At 42.2% G+C, this 23416-nt stretch overlaps 2 protein-coding genes across 4 annotated transcripts in view; one reads left to right on the top strand and one right to left on the bottom strand.

Moving 5' to 3' along the window:
* Positions 1 to 13672, top strand: part of LOC137358595 (unconventional myosin-Ib-like) — a 69502-nt gene extending 55830 nt beyond the window's left edge. Inside the window, 10 exon segments of the mRNA XM_068024640.1 lie at positions 50 to 118; positions 1338 to 1424; positions 5379 to 5453; positions 6456 to 6590; positions 8650 to 8756; positions 9490 to 9622; positions 9968 to 10025; positions 10028 to 10119; positions 10912 to 11039; positions 11724 to 13672. Of these exon segments, the coding sequence (XP_067880741.1) occupies positions 50 to 118; positions 1338 to 1424; positions 5379 to 5453; positions 6456 to 6590; positions 8650 to 8756; positions 9490 to 9622; positions 9968 to 10025; positions 10028 to 10119; positions 10912 to 11039; positions 11724 to 11847 (1008 nt within the window). The 3' untranslated portion in view covers positions 11848 to 13672.
* A 757-nt stretch (positions 13673 to 14429) lies between these two features.
* Positions 14430 to 23416, bottom strand: part of timeless (timeless circadian clock) — a 63251-nt gene continuing 54264 nt past the window's right edge. For all 3 annotated transcript variants that reach the window (XM_068024534.1, XM_068024533.1, XM_068024535.1), the window contains 6 exons: positions 21770 to 21838; positions 19935 to 20053; positions 18385 to 18571; positions 17931 to 18006; positions 16639 to 16718; positions 14430 to 15760 (listed from right to left, as the gene is read on the bottom strand). In XM_068024534.1, coding sequence (XP_067880635.1) covers positions 15648 to 15760; positions 16639 to 16718; positions 17931 to 18006; positions 18385 to 18571; positions 19935 to 20053; positions 21770 to 21838 — 644 coding nt within the window. In that variant the 3' untranslated portion in view covers positions 14430 to 15647. The remainder of the gene's footprint in view (positions 15761 to 16638; positions 16719 to 17930; positions 18007 to 18384; positions 18572 to 19934; positions 20054 to 21769; positions 21839 to 23416) is intronic.

The following is a 23416-nucleotide window of genomic DNA, read 5'->3' as shown; positions in this document are numbered from 1 at the left end:
AGGGTTTAATGAGCGACAAGTCTTTTGACACTATCTTTCATCCTCACAGCAACAAAAGAAATATAAAAATATGAAGAAAGCTGCCATCATTCTTCAGGCCTATATCAGGGGCTGGAAGGTGAGTACTGCTTTATTTCAAGTCATTGAACGAATACTCTCATCTAGTCAAACTAGAATTGGATATGGGTACCACCATTCACACATTGCATTTGTCCCCTGATACATTTGTCCTCTCCCACTGCCTTTACATGCACATTTGCCAGTAGTGGTCACTGAAGTGAGAACATTGGTAGAATTTCCCACTGCCACCCCCCCCCCCCCCCCCCCCCCCCCCCTTCATCCTGAGCCAATTGTAGGGAGGCCAATTAGAGCAAACCCACTGATGATGCAGTTGGGAATCAAACCTAGGGTTTTCCAGTCTGACAGTTTGTGCCACCAAGTGGTGCATTTACCATCTGAACCACTTTGAGAAGCATGCTCAGGTCACCTTTGAACAGACAAATGTATGAAAGCGCCATAAAAGCTTTCGAGGTGCTTCTATCGACTGACAACCATATTACAGTGTTTATAATGAATCATACCCTGCAGGCCTCACCAGCAGGTTTACTGCTTGGCAACTGACTGGAAACTAGAGAAAGTCAACAGGGAGTGTTTGCACAGAGATTAAAAGATACCTGTGAGTGAATTTAAAACTAATCCTGTCCAAAGGGATTCTAATAGCATGATCTGTGAGAACAAGCTCGAGCAGTTTCTCATCATCTGAAGCCCTGAGATTACAGCTGTTACTTATCGTCTTGTACTCATGTTCTTTTTGAACCGCTACAGTAACACTGTAAATGAACTGAATCAGGGTGAGATTATTTAAAAAAAATGATAATGCATGGCTAGCCCATGGAAGCTTCAGATACTTCCCATTCTCCTGTTTAAATCCCTCCATGGTCTCTTTGCCCTCTCCCTAACTCTTAACTTCTTCCAGCCCTACAACCCTCCAAGATCTCCGCACTCCTCCAATTCCAGCCTCTTGCACATCCCCCGATTTCCATCGCTCCACCATTGGCAGCCGTGCCATCAGCCACTTGGGCCTGAAGCTCTGGAATTCCCTCCCTAAACCTCTCCGCCTCTTTCTCTCTTTTTTTTTTTTAAGACTCTCCTTAAAACCTCCTTCTTTGACCAAGCTTTTGGTCACCTGTCCCTAATATATCTCGTGGCTCAGTGTCAATATTTTCCTTGATTTATGCTCCTTTGAACACCTTGTTAAAGGCGCTGCACAGATGCAAGTTGTGGTTTTATTCGTCCTTAACTTCTACCATGGGTAAGATCATGCTTGCTCTTCCCAGATCCGCAAACTCCAGAGGGATCTCAAGCATGAGAAGCGTCGTGTTGCAGCTGCCACCACAATTGCAGCCTGCTGGCGTGGTCACCAGGTAATGGGTTGGGGGGTGGGGGGGGAGGGGGAGAGAGAGTGCTCATTTAATCCTGACCCAATCAGAATGTGACCTCGAGCCAAATCAGCATTGCTCACTGTTTATGGTATGCTGCTCCACTGATGATAAATTGAATCACAGCTGTATTCCCCGTGTTACATGTCACACTTTTAATATCATCCCTTGCAATTAGTACAAATTATAGGAACATAGGAGTAGGCCATTCAGCTCATCGAGCCTGCCCCACCATTCAATATCATGGCTGATCATCCACTTCAATGTCTTTTTCCCACACTATCCTCATATCCCCTTATGTCATTTGTATTTAGAAATCTGTCAAACTCTGCTTTAAACATACTCAATGACTGAGCTTCCACAGCCCTCTGGGGTAGAGAATTCCAAAGATTCACAACCCTCTGAGTAAAGAAATTTCTCATCTCTATCCTAAGTGGCTTCCCCCTTATTTTGAAATTGTGCCCCCTAGTTCTAGACTCCCCAAGCAGGGGAAACATCTTAGCTGCATTTACCCTGTCCATCCCTTTAAGTATTTTGTAGGTTTCAATGAGATCACCTCTCATTCTTCGAAACGCTAGAGAATACAAGCCCAGTTTCCCCAAACTCTTTTCATAAGACAGTCCTGCCATCCCAGGAACAAGTCTGGTGAACCTTCGTTGCACTCCCTCTATGGCAATAATATCCTTCCTAAGGATAGGAAGGACTGTGTGGAGTACTGCACACAGTACTCCAGGTGCGGTCTAAACAATGTTGTATACAATTGAAGCAAGACTTTACTACTGCTGTACTCCAATCCTGTTGCGATAAAGGCTAACATACCATTAGATTCCTAATTGCTTGCTGCACCTGCATGTCATCTTTCAGTGACTTATTGACGAGGACACCCAGGTCCCTTTGTACATCTACACTTTCTAATCTCGCCATTTAAGAAATACTCTGCATATCTATTCCTCCTATCAAAAGTGGATAACCTCACGTTTTTTCACATTATATTCCATCTGCCATATTCTTGCCCACTCGCAACATCTGTCCAAATCCCCTCAAAGCCGCTTTGCATCTTCCTCATAACACACATTTCCACCTAGTTTTGTGTCATCCGCGAATTTGGAAATACAACATTTGGTGCCCACATCCAAATCATTGATATATATTGTGAACAACTGGGGCCCAAGCACTGATCCCTGCGGTAGCCCACCAGTCACAGCCTGCCAACGTGAGAATGACCCGTTTATTCCTACTTTCTGCCTGTTAACCAATCCTTAATCCATGCCAGTATATTACCTCCTATCCCATGTGCTTTAATTTTGCTAACCAACCTCCTGTGGGGGACTTTATCAAAAGTCTTCTGAAAATCCAAGTATACCACGTCCACTGACTCCCCTTTATCAATTCTGTTAGTAACGTCCTCAAAAAACTCCAACAGGTTCATCAAACATGATTTCCTATTCATAAATCCATGCCCAATCAGATCATTATTATCCAAGTGTCCATTTATCACATCCTTTAGAATAGATTCTAGCATTGATGTAAGGCTACCAGGTCTGTAATTCAGCTTTTTCTCCCTCCCTTCTTAAATATTTGCGACCTTCCAATCTGCAGGAATCGTTCCAGAATCTATAGAATTTTGGAAGATGATCACCAATGCAGCCACTATCTCCATAGCTACCTCTTTCAACACTCTGGGATGTAGAATATCAGGTCCTGGGGACTTATCAACCTTCAGCCCCATTAATTTCTCCAATACAACCTTCTTACTAATACTAATTTCCTTCAATTCCTCATTCCCCTTAATTCCTTGGATCTCTAATTCTGGGAGATTTCTTGGAGCTTCCTCAGTGAAGACAGACACAAAGTAACCATTTAGCTTCTCTGCCATTTCTCTATTCCCCATTATAAATTCTCCTGACTCTGCCTGTAATGGACCCACATTTGTCTTAGCCAAACATTTCCTTTTTACGTACCTATAGAAGCTTTTACAGTCCTTTTTATATTTTTTGCTAGCTTACGTTCATATTCTATTCCCCCTTTATCAGTTTCTTGGTCCTCCTTTGCTATATTCTAAAATCCTCCCAATCCTCAGGTTTACTACTAATTCTGGCAACTTATAGGCCTTTTCTTTTAATCTTACACAATCGTCGACTACCTTTACTTTTGGGGTTTTTGTACTTTGAAGGAATGTATAGTTGCTGTAAACTATGTAATTTTTTTTTTTAAAGACTATCCATTGCCTATGTACTGTCAGACCTTTTTAATGTATTTTCCCAATCCACCTCAGCCAATTTGCCCCTCATAGCTTCATAATTTCCTTTGTTCAAATCTAACACCCTGGCTTCAGATTGAACTACCTCATTTTCAAACATAATGTAAAATTCTATCATATTATGGTCACTCATCCCTAAAGGTTCTTTTACAAGATGATTAATTAGCCCTTTCTCATTACATAATATTAGATCTAAAATAGCCTGTTCTCTACTTGGTTCCTCAACATACTACTCTAGAAAGCCATCCCTAACACACTCCAGAAACACGTCCTTCACGGCATTAGTGCTCATTAGGTTTACTCAGTCTATATGCAGATTGAAATCACCCATGATTACTGTATTACCCATGCCGCATGCTTCTCTAATCTCCTGATTAATACCATGCTCCACACTACCAATACTGTTTGGTGGCCTATAAACAACTCCTACCAATGTTTGCTGCCCCTTACTGTTTCTTAGCTCCACCCAAACAGATTCCACATTTTGTTCATCCTATCTGAAATCCTCCCCTATTAATGTACTGATCCCATCCCTTAATATCAGCGCAACACTACCTCCTTTCCCTTTCTGCTTGTCCTTCCTAAATGTCGAATAACCTTGAATATTCAGTTCCCAGTCTTAGTCACCCTGTATCCACATTTCTGTTGTGGCAATTAGATTATACTCATTTACCTCTATTTGGGCCTTTAAATCATCTACCTTGTTGTGAATGCTGTGTGCATTCAGGTAGAGTGCCCTTAACCTTGTTGCCTTGACATTATTCTGCATTCTAAGTCTAGTTGATGCTCGCCTGTTTCGCCTGCCTTCTAATGTCACTTGCTACTTTTCTACCTCCCGTTACCAGCTTTACTTCCTTCCAATTTGAGCTACCCCTCAGGTTCCCATCCCCCTGACAAGCTAGTTTAAACCCTTAATATTTTTAATAATTTTAAATATTTTCACCCTGCCAGAATCTCTCGCTGTCAGCCACGGCTCAGTGGGTTGCACTTACGACTGAGTCAGAAGATAATGGGTTCAAGCCCCATTCCAAAGACTTGAACATATAATCTAGGCTGACAGTCCAGTGCGGTACTGGGGGAGTGCTGCACTTTCAGAGGTTTGGTCTTTCGGGTGAGCCTTTAAATCGAGGCCACGTCTGTTCCCCATCTCAGGTGAACGTAAAAGATCCCATGGTCGCTATTTCAAAGAAGAGCAAGTGAGTGCGCCCTGGTGTTCTGGTGCCGATATTTGTCCCTCAACCAAAATCATTTATAAAAATAAAAATCTGGATGACCACCGGACATCCCGAAGTACTTTGAAGTGTAGTCACTTTTGTAATGTAGGAAATGCGGGAGCCAATTTGTGCACAGCAATCTCCCACAAACAGCAATGTGAGAATGACCAGATAATTCTTTTTTGAAAGGTCCGCATTCCATTAGCCCTTTTGATTGCTTTTTGGTGCTGTCATGGACACCTGAACCACTTTGCTCCATCACAGTTCCTCTTTTGTCACAATTCAGAAAATATTCTAATTTGTCTTTATTGGATCCGAATTGGATGACCTCACATTGAACGCGATTTCCCATAGATTTGCCCACCATCAATCAATGCCCTTTGTGACTTCCTGTTTCCACTTGCATTTGAACAGAAAAATTGTCAACAGTACACTCAATACTAGTATCCTTTGTTTGTCACACAGGTGCGGAAAAGGCACAGAAAATACTTCAAAAGTAATGCTTCAAAGACAATCCGTAACTTCATAATGTCTTCAATTGTGAGTTTGTGTTGCCTGCATTGTATTTAATGGTTGATGACTTTATGTATTTATGAAGGGGAGGCTGTCAATGCTGGAGAACAGGACACTAGCCTCTTTGCACCTAATGCTGGTGTTGAGCACTCCCAGGTATGCTTTTATGAAGCTACATTTCAGAACTCACTTTGTCCCAACATCACACCGGTCTCCAAGCTCAGCAAATCACTCCCTACTAGACCAGTGTGACATTGCTATGCTTCACATCAGCCAGCCACCTTCATGACCTCTATGAATGAGATTGTCTGGTAATGTCAAATTATGAACCATTCTCTCCTGTGGATTTATATCTACTCGGACCTGTGTTGTCACATTATGGCCAGTAATAACTTGGTTTCTTTTACTGAATCCACATTTCACCAATCTCTAAGGTTGGCACTTTGCACCTTGTGGGCTTCCTGCTGTTCAGAGTCCTCCTTTAGCTGTGAGATGATCTGGGTGATGGATGTCTCTGCAATCGCTGATTAGCAGGAGGCCCACATGGATAAGATGTCAGTATTTCCCTCATTCTATCTTACAGCATCCCCTGATACTCCAGCTACTGAGATTCAGACTGCTTTCTTCTCAAGAAAGCCTGAGCAGACTAAGTGGCACAAGGTCATAGAGTGGCAGGAATGCAGCTTTGTGGCAGTGACTTACCACACTAGGAGGTCCCAATTTCGGCCATGTTGGAGGAAGAGAGATTTAGGTGAACTTCCCAGGCCACACTCATGCCTTTTCTAGTAGTTGCTCAGAGTGGTAGAGCCTGAAAGTAGGGCACCTGTCTGGCCCCTCTGAGGGACTATGATGCATAGCACTAAATGATCTAGAGGAGGAATGAGCATTTTTAAGTTAACCAAGAAATATGTTGGCACCTAATATGGCCTCCCCCCCACAATTTACTGTGTCTGTGCATTTAATAGGAAAGCAAAATAAAAAAAAAATACAAAGTAACGCAATAACTTTTTTTTTCTTTCATTCCTAAAGATACAAAAGTACCTTCTTGGTCTAAAGAACAACCTACTTTCAATGTCTCCAATAGACAGGAAGTGGCCAGCATTGCCTTATCTCTTCTTGGAGAATGCTCACCAGGAATTGAAGAGGATCTTTTACCTCTGGAAGGTCAGAAAGCAAAACAATACAGCCTCCAGCCCAAGACATGTGCAGTACCAGTCTACCCCTGTATGATTCTGTAGCAGCATTATATAACGGGCCATTTTGCTAAATCTACAAGACATGTAGGAACAGGAGGCCGTTCAGCCCCTCAAACCTGTTGTGTCATTCCATGATCTGTACCATAACTCCATCTGCCCACCTTGGTTCCATAGCCCTTGCCTAACAAAATTCTATCAATCTCACTGAAATTTCCAATTGACCCCTGGCCTCAATGGCATTTTTTTTTTGGGGGGGAGGAAAGTGTTCCAGATTTCCACTCCCCTCGCTGAAGAAGTGCTTCCTGACATCACCCCTGAATAGCCCTAGCTCTAATTTTAAGGTTCTGCCCCCCCCCCCCCACAATGGTCATTCAGCCCATCGTGACCACACTGGCTCTCCGAAAGAGCAACTCACCTAGTGCCATTGCCCTGCAACCCTGCACATTCTTCCTTTTTCATATAACTGTCTAATTCCCTTTTGAATGCTTCAATTGAACCTGCCTCCACCACACTCGCAGGCAGTGCATTCCAGACCTTAACCACTCGCTGTGTGAAAAAGTTTTTCCTCATGTCGCTTTTGCTTCTCTTACCCATTACTTTAAATCTGTGCCCTCTTGTTCTTGGCCCTTTCACGAATGGGAACAGTTTCTCTCTCTATCTACTTGGTCCAGACCTTCAATCAAAAAATAAACTAAGTCTATAATTTTGTAAAATTACAAAAACTTGCATTTGTATAGCACTTTTAACATAGTAACGTGTCCCAAGGTGCTTCACAGCACAGATCTGAGGGCACGAGATGTCTCTCTCTTTTTAAATCAACTTTTTAAAAAATTCTTTCATGGGATTTGTTGCCCATCCCTAATTGCCCTCGACAAGGGCGTGGCTTGCTCGGCCATTTCAGAGGGCAGTTAAGAGTCAACCACATTGCCTGAAGTAGGGCCAAACCAGGTAAGGACAGCAGATTTCCTTCCCTACAGGACATTAATGAATCAGATGGGCTTTTACAATAATTAATAGTTTCATGGCACCATTACTGATTTCCAGATTTTTAAAAATTAATTAATTGAATTTATTAATTAAATTTTAAATTCCACCAGCTGCTGCAGTGGAATTTGAACCGACATCCCCACTACACCATTACACTGGGTCACTGTCATGTCTGATTGAACAGTGATTAATGTTCAAAATTAGAGGCAATTGTCCTTGTTTATCATATATGATTTATGTGGACAGTTGTGAACATAAATGTAATGGTGATGGGGAGAGAAAAACAAGTTTCCTCTGATAACTCAGTGGGTAAGTGAACTATATAGTGAGATAGTGAGCCATATAGACCAAGAGCCCAGGTTTGATCCTCAGTCAATGCTGAGTTAGCCGATCCCATCACAGCAATGGATATTCCTAAAACATTTCAGTAAATTCTCCACCTGTCCCTGGAAAGTCCTTCCCCTTAACTGAAAACTAAGTCTATGCTATGCACTACAGCAAACAGAGTTAATACAACTACAGTAAACTGAACTTTGACCAAAACTACAGCAAAGTCTCCCTATAAAAGCAAGATTGTTTCTCCAGCAAAATGCATGGAGTGGAGGATAGTTACACAATACAAATTACGTGCGTAAAATCAATCCCAGTCACTTACTGTGGTCTCCAGACATGATTGACGGGGGGAATTAACCTAAACATCTCCATTCTATTCAGGAATAGTGGTGTTACTGTATGCAGTCTTTGTAATATTTTTTGCTCCTATAGAAATGATGCTAAACACAACCATCCAGGCTGTAGAGCAATAGAACAACATTCCTGAAACTCACTGGCTGTTTCTGCCCAACATAAACAGAGCATTTAAAACACTAGAACTGTTAACTTTGAAATTGACGTTAATGCAAATACTAATAGTTGTCACGTTTTGGCTGACTTGAGACACTCCATTTTAAACATGGAATTTTTAAGTGGTGGGGACTATACTTGTTTATGGTGCTGTATTTCTGAAAATTGCTGAATTGTCTCCCATTTCATGATTACAGTGCAAAAAATACAGGGAGACCATCTCAAACGAGAGGAAAGCAGAATTAGAAGAGAAGCTGTATGCCAGCGACCTCTTCAAGGATAAGAAAGCCTCATATGCCTCCAGGTAACAGAAAACTTTTCCAGCTCCTTGAGTCTTCGCATTACTGATGACTATTATTCAAGCAACTTCACTGCTGCTGCCTCCAGAGGCTTGGAGATGAACAGGTCAGCCCACCTGTACAGGCTGGAGAAATTTACTCTTCTAGCCTGCTGCATATACCTTGCCCAGTCACTGAGGAAGATGTGGTGATCAGATGCAAAGTTACAAACTGCCACTTTAAAACAAGTGCACTGTTCTTCCTGTTCTGTCCTTTTCATGTGACCTTGTAGCAGCAGTGCTCAAATATTTAGACAGCCAACCAATGGGTGTTAGCAGCCAGTAATCCTCTCAATTTCTGTCATCAAAGGGTCCCAATACTGCTTTGTATCCAGCACCTGAACTTTCTGCAAGATTTTGCTGCTCTCACTGGAACACCCCCCCCCACCCCCACCCAAAGAAAAGTGTAAACAGCTATTCGTGGCATTTCTACCAATGTTATGGCAGGAGATTGGGACAACCCCATGGAAATTCCCATGCTCACCCATTTTTCCCCCCCCCCCCCCCCCCCACCATGCCTGGCAAGTCTGTGTGTGTACCTCTCCCTTTAACCACCAATCCTATTTTTATTTTTCCAACTTTTTTTCTCAGTTAATTGACTCAGCCCCAATTTCTGGGAGTCCCACATATTGTGTTGTGGGAAATTTACTTGTGCTTCTCTGATCTTCTGTTCCATAATCTATTCCCTTGACCTTGTCAGTGTGCCTCAGCTCTTCAAAGGACAGTACTTGGATGCTCAGAAAAAGGCCAAATACCAGAAACTAGCCAGTGGCATAGAAGGGAAGTTACTTATGATGGACACAGCCATGAAAATTAACAGGAAGGATGGAAAGGTGAGAAATGGCAATCTCCTCCATCTTGGAGTAGCCTGCAATGGATAAAACAAGGAGAAATAAGACTAGGAGATGCCTGGGTGGAGAGTTTACTGATGTGGGGGAGCTGAATATTAGTTCACAAGATTCAATTGTTGTGTAATCAGTCTGTCCTGAGGGGGGGGGGGGGGGGGGGGGGTGCCATCTCTGCAGACCAAACCCTAGAAAGGAGTTAGTATCTCTGTAAACAGGGCGGGGGAGAAAAAAAGTGTGCATTGTTAAACTATATTTGGCTCCCTGTATCTGTTCATACTGTGCCATGTCATTTGGACTGTTGATTATGTACATGTGCTATCTCCATTCCAGAATTCTCCAAGGATCTTAATGATGACAAACAGCTACTTTGCCCTGGCTGATGTAAAGTCCCCCAAATTAAAACCCTGATCAAAATGAACGAGATCAAGAGCATCTCTATGAGTAGGCATAAAGATGGACTATTTGTGCTACACATAGCGGAGGTGAGTACTGAGCGGTGATAGTAAGAGTCTAGTTAAAATATTGATGATTGAATTACCCCAGGATTGCGGAACAATAGATTCATCATGTCATCCAGACCTGGTCCTATTTGAAAATACAGCAGTGTTAAGCATCAAGTCTAATCCCTTCTCCACTTGGGTTACAACCTGCCCTGTGGCAAGGGAAAGAGTGGAAAAATGTTGTTAGTCGGCTGTATTCGTGCCACTCTGGGAACATACTAACCATCCAACCACTTGGCACCACATAAGTTTAGGCCCAGCAGAACAAACATCCTGATTAATTTATAAGAAAGAAAATTACATTTTAAAGCAAAATGCACTAATGCTAGATCTACACCATGTCACCTGAACATTATAGTCATATTAAAATAGAGATTTTATATTTTATTGCACTATATGGTCCAACCCTTTGAAACAGATGCTGCTGATGTTGTGCTGGTATGGTGTGCATTTCAGCTCAAACTAGACTGTGGCTTGAAGCACAGATATTTTCTAACATGGTAAATTTACCATGAAGAAGGGATGTTAAGTGCACGAAAACAAGCAAGTAATATCAGTTTTTGTAATAAAATCCAAGGTAACTTCAGCATTTTGAATTTTTAAAGAATGGCTTTCATTAGGTGTTTGAAAGTATAAAATCAAGTTAGTGGTTAATTTTTGGAACAACCCTCATTTCAAAATCATAAAAGTGCAGGCTTGACGGAAGGACTTTGCTGCTTTGAAATTAAGTGACTAAAATGGAACAATGTATTTTAATTCCCTTCAACTTGCCAGAACTCTACTGTTGGGGTTAAGGGAGACTTCCTCTTAAACAATGACCATCTCGTGGAGCTCACCACCAAACTGCATCGGTCGATATTGGATGCTACACAGCAGAAGATAAACCTGAAGATACAGGATGAGTAAGTGAATTCATCAATTTGGTGTAACTGGAGATTCCTTCATTTGTTACTTTTTTTTCCATTTGTAACTTTAAGCTCCTCAAGATGGGAGGGTTTTTTTTTTTAGTATTGGGGAATGGAAAACAATCCATTCAGGGCACAGAGCATTAGTTATGATAGAGTAAAGCTCCCTCTACACTGTCCCCATCAAACACTCCCAGGGCAGGTACAGCATAGGGTTAGATACAAGGGGGTCTGAGGAATAAAGGCACCCTCGACATAACATACATAAAAGGGGCTGGGGGGATAAAGGCAAAAAAAAGGGTTAAATACAGGGTTAGACAACTGCTGAAGATGCAGTACTGATCAGGCTGCATTGAATCTTACATGGCAAATGGACTCTGACGCTTCTGTTTATAGATGTTTCACGAAGACCAACAATTTAGAGGCACCTCAGATGCTGGTCATGAGAAGATCTTGTACATTGATCTGTTGTACTATGCCTTGATGTATAGTAGTTACAAAATAAAGTGTAGAAACAAAAAAACAAAACAAAATGGGGTTAGATAGAGAAAAGCTCCCTCTACCCTGTCCCTGTCAAATACTCACAGGGCAGGTACAGGTGCATATGACACAAATAGTTTTGGTATAATACAGAATAATTGGTGCAACAGTGAAAAGGCTGACCTATTTTCTCCTCTGCAGACTTTCTGTTAACTTCAATAAAGACACTGTCTCGGTGAAGTTCGTAAATGCAACAAAGAAAAATGGAAGTGCTCTGGTGTGCAAGAAGAAAAATAGTCACTTATTAGAGGTCCAGGTTCCTTAACTATGATGGCTCCAAACTGTCCAGTGGCTTACCAACTATCTCTACCCAGGATTGTGGAAACTCTAGGACCTGAGGCCTTAAAGCAAGTGATTTAAAAAAAAAAAACACACAGCAACTTTCAATTAATCATCACTTCACCAATTGCACCGCGCTTAGGCATGACTAATGTTGATTCATTATGGGAATCAAAGAGGAAAAATTCTCCAGCACTGCTTATCTAGATGGCATGCACAATTTTGCAATATGCGCTCCCAGCTTGCAACCAGGAGTGGGGCAGCAGAGTTTTAACCCTCAAAAGTTTGGCAATCATTGTAAATGCTGATTAACCTTCTGTACTGATCAATTTAAACCATGTTGAATTCAATCAAGAAAGACAATCCTTCTCCCTATTGCTGATAATGGAAAGTGCTGTACATTCTATACTTATTCTGAATCAGTTTTATGTTAATCAATGCTTTGGTACATGTATGTTAAATCTGGAAAAAGCAAAAAATGTTGTCCACACACCTCTGACAGCTGCTTGAGTGATCACAAGGGAAATTTATTTTTGACATGGATAACAGATGCATGATCTAGCCAAATAGGGTGAGGGAAGCCTGAAAATAACTATGAAAATCCACTACAATACTTTTAATTTTCCTGAAACACTGTATCAAGTTCCTTATTAAATTGCAGTTCAAAAATATTTTACACTACCTAGCACGTTTTAGAATTTGAATTACCTCTCCCCACCCCTCCAAGTGGTGTGCTGCACATAGGTGCCAAGGTATTGAGTGTCAGCAGGGTTAGGTGGTTATGGGAGGCATCATAACTCAGCTAAACATTACCCTCACCTGGCCAAACTATCTTTGTACTTTTCAGTAGGATGTTACCCTGGAGCCCAGAGTCCAATTGTAGTGCCATTGCTATTGTCCTAACTGACAGTCTTTATTCTATTTTATGAATAGGCACACACTATAATCCTGGGGCCATGACCCATACACATCCCAGCAAGACATGCTCAATAGAGTGTGCCTAACTGATTCTTTCTCCCATACCACTTCCTAGCTGGGGATGCTGAGGCCAATTCCATTGTTAGCCAACTGAAAAGACAAGAATCGACCTCCATATGGCCACCAATACCATAACAGGCAGTTTATTTATCTACTGAGGCATTTGGGAGCTGCAAATTAGCACTGTGTTCAAATGAGGCAAGATTACCTGCATTATAGAATGTGTTCAAGATTTGGAAGCAGTAGTCTAACGAAAAACTGAATCCAGTGAAAATGGCAGGCTGTCAATGAGCAGGTCCTTAAGTCTACGTTGCATCAAACTTTGGCATTCCTTCCCTCCAGCTTCTTTAAGACACCAGTCTTAATATTGCCTTCTTACCCCTTTTCTGTATTACAGTAGAGCTTGTGTTGTAAATGCCACATAGATCAGTCATTGCATGAGCAAAAGCAAATTTAAGCTCAATTTTGTCACTGGCACACCGCAAGATATATACAAGATTATTACAGGTGACTCACATGTAAAGTTAAGTGAGCAGTTTTGCATTGTCCACAAATGCTCCACTTGTACCAGTTCCACTCTTATACCAAAGCAATTTGCAAAATGGAAAAGTTTCAAGGTTTAGATGCTGAAGTACCCTGAAATTTCAAACTCTCCAACATCAGATCACATTTTCTATGCCAGAATCAGGCAAGAGCATATCTACATTCACACAAATGGTGAAGGGAAGTACTACCTTTAGCTCTCATTTCAAAAGAGAACAGATAAAGACCCTCTTTTCTCTATAAACAAAGATTGTGCTTGCTATAAATTTTAAGTTGAAACCATAATTATGCTGCAAAAAGATCAGTTGTATTTACAAATATTTTGCTGTTCAATTTCTTGTACAAGCATAATAAAATTTGCAAAAATATTGTATTCCTGGAATGATCTTCCTACAGGATAGGTAACGCCCAAACCTTTGGTCAAAGTTCCTCTTTAATCAACCACTAGGAGACAACAGTGTTAACACCTTCAGATCTCAAGATAATTACCAATGAGTAAGGCCAATCAGCTCATCTTAATTCATCCATCGAGAAAGATCCTGGACTTCCCCCATTTCAGCATACACTAGAACTTAAGTATGTAGCACAAGGGTGTGTAAAATGTTGAATGGTGTAGAAAAGTTTAAAATAGTATCAGGAAGAACTTCTTCAATCAGAGTGAGAAAGGTTTGGAGTAATTTGCTGAGCTGGGTTGGGTGGGGGGGATAAAAGCATTGGGGACAGTCAAAATATAGCTGGATGCTATAATGGGAACAGTGAGGGTACCAGAGGTTGAGTTTCAATGGGAAAGTTATGTGACTGGAGGGATAGGCTTTGATGGGCCAAATTCAGCATCGTTAAAATGCATAGTGGAAAACAAATTGCATAGTCACAATTGTTACAGCACAGGAGGAGGCCATTCAGCCCATCATATCCACACAAATAACAAAGAGCTCCTACAACCTGTCCCATTTTATTAATTTAACTATGCAGTAGGTGGAAAGAATGACGTGGAGATGGTCTTCCAGGTAAACCTGTCACATGTAAGATATTCATGCCATATCCACACACTATCCAACAAGTTTTATTTAGTTTATGTTCTGTCAGCAATTAAAAACTGCCTGAAATTCATCACAACAAAAGACTGGTAAATTCCCAGTTAACAAACAGCAGGTTTAAAACAAACTGACAAAAAAGGAACCAACACCAGACCAAACAAATCAAGTGTGCCAAAGCTAAACTACACAATAAAGAAACCTTGTGTTAAAATTCAAGGTTTCATTTCTGGGTCATGGTAAATAATTAAAAAGGAATCTAGATGGCCATTCTCTTTAATGTAACCAAATCATCTGGGCAGGGGAGAGAGGGTGGAATGGCAGAACATGAAATGAAAAAAAACCACTCTCCCTCACAGAACACAGTCACGTTCATTTGAAGTGAATATGGAGCCAACCAAACGAACCAGCATAACTGCAAAGTCTCTCCTCAGATCTACTGTGCTGTTTCCAACACAGAGCTGAAGACCAGCAACAAGAAAACAACGGACCACGTGCTTTCATTCCCTTTTGTAATTTTAAATCCCTCCTCCTCCATTTGATTGATGGTTTCCAATCTTGATCTTTTTTCATTGAACCTGACCCCCCATCCACTGCCCAACTGCCTCACTCACCCATTTCATGCAGGCAGCTGATTAGCGACACATGTTAAAATACCCACTGGAACTGCTCCCCGCAAAATCCATTCGGGTTTAAAATGGACCTCTACCTCTGCCTCTTGCAAGGAATCTTTGCTCTTTCAATTCCTGAGTGAACTTTATTTTTCCCCCTCCCATGAAAGAATATGCTATGTACTGCACACAGCAGTGTTATAACACAAACACTGTAGAAAGTAGCTCTAAGTACTTACATTAATGTAAATATCCAACATATGGCAAGTGCAGCAATTACATTTCTTAAAGCCACAGTGCTCCTTTTCATTTTCACAAAGTGACTGTGGATCAAGAAATCTGTACAATCCTGTCATTTTATTCCCACTCTGGATATATTTCACTTTTTATTGACTTTAAAAACTTTAATATTTAAAAAAGTGTATGCAAACACAGGTGGTTTAAAACAAAGTGTGAGATGTACATTTTATTGCTTTACTCCATGAATGAAATTGCTTACAAAACTTACATAAAAGACTTTAATATTTGCTGATGCATTTGAAAGTGAATTTTCGGTGATGTGTTGCCATTTGTTTGACCCAGTGTTCAAAATCATCTCAAAAAGACCAAGTTCATTGCAGTTAATCCTCATCATCATCTTCAATTGCTCGCCGCCGCCTTTTAATCAGTCTGTGGGTGACCTCAGAGTCAGGCTCAGGGTCTTCCATCGTCTCCACTTCAGTGGTTTCCTCAGCTGAAAGTCCATATTCAAGACCATTAAAACCACGGAATCAGTAGAGATTCCTGTCCACGTGCAAAACATGCCCCAACCTCTACCAATACTGTTTAATAGCTGCTGGAACCTCTCAGCAGGTCTGGCAGCATCTGTGAAAAGAGAAGCAGAGTTAACGTTTCGGGTCAGTGACCCTTCATCGGAACTGACAAATATTAGAAAAGTCACAGGTTATAAGCAAGTGAGGTGGGGGTGGGGCAAGAGATAACAAAGGAGAAGGTGTAGATTGGACAAGGCCACATAGCTGACAGCTATGTGGCCTTGTCCAATCTACACCACCTCCTTTGTTATCTCTTGCCCCACCCCCACCTCACTTGCTTATAACCTGTGACTTTTCTAATATTTGTCAGTTCCGATGAAGGGTCACTGACCCGAAACGTTAACTCTGCTTCTCTTTTCACAGATGCTGCCAGACCTGCTGAGAGGTTCCAGCATTTCTTGTTTTTATTTCAGATTTCCAGCATCCGCAGTATTTTGCTTTTATTTTACTGTTTAATAGCTGGTTGCTGCAGGCTCACTGATCCTGTGCCCTTGCATGGGGGCAAGGGCCACAACATGGCTTATTATTGGGAACTCATGCCCTCCCACTGTGGCCAAAGTCATGCAGCTACTATGCACACTGCCCTCTGCCAGAAGATCTAGCAACAGAATGCTCCAATTTTAGGCTGTGTGTTGGGGAGGTGGGGGAAGGAGGATAGCATTTGCAGAGTCAAAAAGGTGCACTATTTCTTGGACAATTCTGATAATTGTCAAGAGATCTGTATCAACAACAGAAGATGTGTCTTGGAAAACAAAACTACTGCATTTTCAAAAGTTTATGAAGAAAATGAGAATCTTACCCCCGTCTTCCATTTCATCATCACTATCAAACAGGCGATTCCGCTTTAGCAGATATTTGTGTTTGGTCTTTTCATCATCGCTGTAACAGTGAAATATAATCTGGTTTTAATCCACACAGGACTAGCACAGCTCACCATCAAATTTACTGAGCAAAGCTACCAATCACTGGAAAGTCCCTTTCACAAACACTATAAAGTTTAGGGCACTCGAACAGCATGACATGTTCAACTTGTAGGGCCACTAACTGGTAGGACATGTATCCACACTGCAATATGTACAATTTAGGATCTCAGTGATAGTCATGGAGAGGAAGAAAGAACTTGCATTTATATAGCACCTTTCACGGCCTCAGGACGTTCCAAAACGCTTTAGTCAATAAAGTACTTCTGAGGTCCAATCGTTGTTGTAATGTAGGAAGAGGAAGGGAATGTCCCAAATGGAGGTGATGTGGATACGTGCCTACATCTAACTCTGAGTATAATTACAGTGGTGCAATCTCAACTGTCCCTGTTGAGGTGCAGAGACTGCATATTGCTATGTACCACAAAACAAGAGTTGGAGAAGCATCAAATATTCATTCATAATTTGTCTCGTGAGATACAAGAATATTTCTTTACTTTTTTTTTACAAAAAGGTTTAATTTACACTTGTTTCTCTTCTTTAGCCACTCCACCCCACTTCACTGATTGAAGAATAGCTTTTTTGTGCTAACAGATGTCAGCATAGGGAATGTAACCAGTTTCCCACTCTTTACACTCGATGCCAGTAGTAAGCATTCCTATGTCAGGTACAAATATGGCACAGATCAGATACAAGGTAAAGCTCCCTTTACTTTTCCCCAATAATCTGCATTATCCTCCAATCCCAGGAGGAAACCCCTCGCTGTGCTAGTGTAACATTTCCCACACCAAATATGTTTTGTGGTCTCTGTGAGATTACCAATTTGTGGTCAGTTTAACGCTGTGGATCGAAGCCAACTAGCAACTGTTAAAAACCTTCCCAAATGCAGTCCACTTAGAATACTTGAAACCAGCAGAGAAAAAAGTTTTTTCATCAGCCATGAAAGCAGTCCAGTGGACCATCCTTCTTTCTGTGTGGGTAGTGCTCTGCTTTTGAGCTTCTCCATTCCTGCTTTGCCATCAGCTGCAATGAACATTACAAATAGACTGTTTATTCTATCACTTCCCCCTCTCTCCTCAGCAGCCAAAAGAAATGGGTCTTGCCACTCCATGACACATTGCTGGCACTGCGCCACCAGGCTTGCAGCCGAAGGACATTGTTCATCACTTGCCTTTTGGTGTCACTGTCCGATCCGGAGGTAGACTCGTGAGCTCGTTTGGTTCTCTCTTCAAATTCATCATTGCTACCTGTAAAATATAAAAAGATGCAAATGTCAGGAAGTGTACAGACCAGGGCAAGAGAAAATATTTCAAAATCATTCTCCCCGCTATTACTTTAGATTATTTTTTAATTTGCTTAGGCTCACTCCATAACCATAACTTAGTGGTCTTGGAATTCCCCAGCAGGGGACGGATGAGGAAAGAATCTTATTCAGTAGCTCCCCAAGACAGCAGAACTGATTAGGTGCCAGCTGTTTGAAAACTGTGGGTGCGCATCTCCTATTAAAATGCAGTAGGTTAGAGCATCATCACAGTTACCAACTTTCAAAAGATAAATAAACCTGCAGCAAGCCAAGAATTGAAACATTAGACCAGAATTTCAGTTGCAAAGCTACTAGAATTTACCTTTAGTAGGGGTGACATTCCTCTCCCTGGCCATCACCAGAGCTCGCAAGGCCTCAGATCTCTGATCTGCACTAACATCTTCATCTTGTTCCACTACCTCTCCTCCACCATTTTGCAGGGCGATAACTGAAACAATCTTGTGCAACTGCTCAACGTTCAGGTTAGCAGAAATACGCCAGAATGATTCCTAAAATAAATAAAAAGCATCACATATAGAAGTGATTGTAAGGGAGAGGAGGAGGACGAAATAACATGGAAATTACAAAGGAAATTACCAGAAAAATGGCATTTTGCCCACCAATCCCCCCCCCCCTAAATGTTTGGCTGATCTTAATACAACCTTTTCACCATATCCCTTAAATCATTTCTTTCTTTACAAATATATTGGTCTGAAATTAATTTATAGCTTCTGCTTTAGTAGCCTTCTCTGGTAACCTGCTTCATATGTCTATTAGACATTGTGTAACGCAGCTCTGCATAAATTCCCTATTTTTATATCACATCTCTGCTCCTTGATCCCTCAGTAATTGTGAACCACTTGTCCAGATCAATGGTCAACTACCTTCATAATTCTGAAAACTATTAGGTCATCTAACAAGAAGAGCCTTTCCTCACAACCTACAGCATCATCAGTTTCATTCCCTTTTGAGAGAGACTTGCATTTATACAGCGCCTCTCACAACCTTGGGGGTCCCAAAGTATTTTATAACCAATTATGTATTTTTGAGATGTAGTCATTATTGTAATGCAGGAAACGCAGCAGTTGATTTGTGCATAGCAAGATCCCACAAACAGCAATGTGATAATGACCAGATGACCTATTTCTGGTGATGTTGGTTGAGGGACAAATAGCAGCTGCAGGTTACCGGGAGGAACTTCCCTGCTTTTAGTCCAAATAGTGGCTGTGGGATCTTTTACGTCCACCTGCGAGGGCAGGTGGGGCCTCAGCTGAACGTCGCAACCAAAAGACGGCACCGTCGATACTACAGCACCCCCTCAGTACCACACCAAGTGTCGCAGCCTGTGTTGTGGTCAAGTCTCTGGAGTGAGATTTGAATCCATTACTTTCTAACTCAAAGGCGAGAGTACTACCCACTGAGCCACAGCTGACACCAGAAACTAAAATCTCCCAATTCTGAAGTGTGTAACAGATTAACGTACACTTTCCAAGAAACCATGTAAGCAACAGTGCAATAGTAAGGAAATTTAAAAACAATTAAAAGCTCACGTTCTGCATCAGAGGTACATCGCCGGATCAATCTTTGATGAAACACACTTAAAACTGGAGCATATACCTGGTGGTGGCCATCATAGTCTGACAAACATCATCACCCAGATGAGTGCATTGGGTTGCAGTGCTTTAAGTGTTAATTCAAACACTGTTAATGTTTGAACCAAACTGCTGGCAATATGAGCAGCATCTGCAGCAATAATAGGAATAACATTTTTTCTATGGCAAAAACTATTGTTTACAACCCCCTTTAGTCTATTTTTTATTCAGAATATAACTTACTCAGCAATCACGTTCCCTTGCAAGTCACATAATTTACCTGTTCATCAGCAGGAGGTCGAATTCCAACTTTCTTCAGAAGTTTCTGGAACACTTCATGCTCCATAGCATCTTCATTTTCTTCAGACAAGGGGACAAGTGGCACTGCAATTGACATCCCTGCACAGAAATCAGATTTACTGAATACTGAAACATGAAAACTCTACAGCTAAAGCCAGACGATTTCACACTTTACTGAAAAAGAAAGTCAGTGCTTTCAGTCAGACGCCTGAAAGCTAAAGGGACTGTTTTTCATTCTCCCAGCATTATAAGTTGCCACTAGTATAGGTAAGTGGTAGGGAAATATAGGGACAGGTGGGGATGTGGTAGGAATATGGGATTAGTATAAATGGGTGGTTGATGGTCGGCACAGACTCGGTGGGCCGAAGGGCCTGTTTCAGTGCTGTATCTCTAAAACTAAAAAACACATGCAATCTGTGCTAAGAGGACAAGTGGATGACTTACTAAAGTGCCAGCCGTGGCTCAGTGGGTAGCACTCTCACCTCTGAGTCATGGGGTCAAGACCCACTCCAGAGACGTGAGCACAGATTCCAGGCTGACACTCCCAGTGCAGTACTGAGGGAGTGCTGCACTGTCAGAGGTGGCGGCTTTCAGACCAGCATTAAACCTGATGAAGAGGCCCCACTGCCCTCAGGTGCATGTAAAAGATCCCATGACACTATTTTGAAGAGCAGCAGGGCAGTTCTCCGCAGTGTCTTGGCCAATATTTATCTCTCAATCAACATTACAAAAACAAGATTATCTCAACATTATCCCATTGCTGCTTGTGGGAGCTTGCTGTGCAGAAATTGCTTGCTATATTTCCGACATTACAACAGTACTGAGGTCATGAAAGGTGCTACAGAGATACAAGTCTTTCTTTCTGCCTGTGATTCTGAAACTTGCCACCTATGGCACATAAAGACAGTGACATCTCTCCCTCAGATTTTCCTAGCCAGCAGGAAATATCTTGAGGGTTATCACTTACCAGAAACTGAACTGGACCAGCCACATAAACACTGGCCACAAGAACAGGTCAGAGGCTAGGAATCCTGCGGCGAGTAACTCACCTCCTGACTCCACAAAGCCTGTCCACCATCTACAAGGCACAAGTCAGGAGTGTGATGGAATACTCTCCACTTGCCTGGATAGGTGCAGCTCCAACAACACTCAAGAAGCTCGACACCATCCAGGACAAAGCAGCCCGCTCGATTGGCACACCATCTACCACCTTCAACATTCACTCCCTTCACCACCGACGCACAGTGGCAGCAGTGTGCACCATCTACAAGTTGCACTGCAGCAACTCACCAAGACTCCTTTGGCAGCACCTTCCAAACCTGCAACCTCTAGTTGGACAACGGCAGCAAATACATTGGGAACACCACCACCTACAAGTTCCCCTCCAAGTCACACACCATCCTGACTCGGAACTATATTGCCATTCCTTCACTGTCGCTGGGTCAAAATCCTGCAACTCCCTTCCTAATAGCACTGTGGCTGCACCTACACTCCAAGGACTGCAGTGGTTCAAGAAGGCAGCTCACCACCACCTTCTTAAGGGCAATTAGGGATGGGCAATAAATGCTGGCCTGGCCAGCGACACCCACATCCCATGAACAAATAAAAAACAAGGAAATATTCGCTCACAAACTCAGCTGGGTTACAACGCGAGTGTGGCAGATATATTGCAAGTGTTCTTAAAATAAGTTCTAATTTGACTTATGTTCCAGCCTAATGACATTTCTTTTCACAGGACATCAGCAATACAATGTGAATGAATCAACAGGATAAAGTACAGTGTCTTTAGATTAGGAATTGTAATAAAGTACTGACCATCATCTTCTCGCTTGTCTGCTGTTCTGTTGAGGCAGTTCTTCAGCCACAGAAGAGGGCCTGACAGACCTGTATTCAGAAAGTGAAACGAATCATTTTAATCCATTGTAGCTCACAAATGCCTTGCATTGCTGGAACTTATGCAGACTGAAGGGTTTTAATCTGGAACAAATGCTAAGTTTTAAAAAAAACACTCCTCAATCTTTTCAATGGATATACGGAAAAAGGAGAGCGAAAGAAGAGAAGAAACAACATTGAGGAGACCAAAGAGTTAAGAATTGTCATAAATAAATACTGATATCAAAATAAGTACTTGCAATTTAAATTCTCCTCCACTTCCATGAACAGATAAGAGCCCGGATTTTGCGATGATAATGACAGGGAAACTGTCAGCATTCGCCATAATGACTCCACTGAAACCGACAGCAGCTCCGGGAGTCCACACATGCACAGAATAACAGAAATCCAGAAGTTGCTGTCAGTGATTCTACGTTCCTCCAGAGTTTGCGCTGTTGCGGTCCCCCCAGAGTACAATCCCCAAGTATCAGTATAAGTCATAAAAGCAAAATACTGCAAATGCTGGAAATCTGAAACAAAAACAAAAAGTGCTGGAAATACTCAGCAGGTCAGGCAGCATCTATGGAAACAGGAGCAAAGTTAACGTTTCAGGTCTGTGACCTTTCATCAGAACTGGCAAAGATTAGAAAAGAATTAGGTTTTAAGCAAGTGAAGGGGAGGGAGGTGGGGAGAGAACAAAGGGGAAGGTGTGTGATAGGGCAGAGGGCAGGAGAGATTAAATAACAAAGCTGACCTGGGGCAAAGGCAAAGCGTGTGCTAATGCTTGTGGTGAAAGACAAAGCATTTAGGCCAGAGAGAATGTTAATAGCAGAATAATGAGCAGCTACATGACAACATGAAAAGCAGGCACATGGTTAAAAAATAAAATATTTTTAAAAAGGCCAGTCATGCTCTAACGTTATTGAACTGTGTTCAGTCTGCAAGGTTGTAGAGTGCCCAATTGAAAGATCAAGTACTGCTCCTCGAGTTTGCGTTGATGTTCACTGGAACACTGGAGCAGGCTAAAGACAGAAATGTTGGCATGAGAGCAAGGCGGAGCGTTGAAATGGCAAGGAACCGGAAGCTCGGGGTCATGCTTTTGGACTGGCCACGACCCCACCACTGAACATCAAGCGACTGTCCACAGGACTGTCACTAACCTCATCTCCTCTGGAGACCTCCACTCCGCAGCTATCAACCTCATACTCCCGTAACCCCGGACAGCCTGCTCTACCTCCTTCCTAAAATCCACAACAGGACTGTCCCGGCAGACCCATTGTTTCAGCCTGTCCCTGCCCCACTGAACTTACTTTTTTACTATCTTTTCTCCGCTGGTCCAGTCTCTTCCCACCTACATCCGTGACTCTTCTGACGCCCTACGCCATTTTGACAACTTCCAGTTTCCTGGCCCCAACCGTCTCCTCTTCACTATGGATGCCCAATCTCTCAACACCTCCATCCCCCACCAGGACCGTTTGAGGGCTCTCCGCTTCTTACTTGAACAGAGGCCAACCTGTCCCCATCCACCACCGCCCTCCTCCGCCTGGCTGAACTTGTTCTCACATTGAACAACTTCTCCTTCAACTCCAC

Source organism: Heterodontus francisci, chromosome X (assembly GCF_036365525.1).
Source record: "Heterodontus francisci isolate sHetFra1 chromosome X, sHetFra1.hap1, whole genome shotgun sequence".
Classification (NCBI taxonomy): Eukaryota; Metazoa; Chordata; class Chondrichthyes; order Heterodontiformes; family Heterodontidae; genus Heterodontus; species Heterodontus francisci.
Note: the sequence above shows the minus strand (reverse complement) of the source record. Positions and strands in the feature narration are given on the sequence as shown.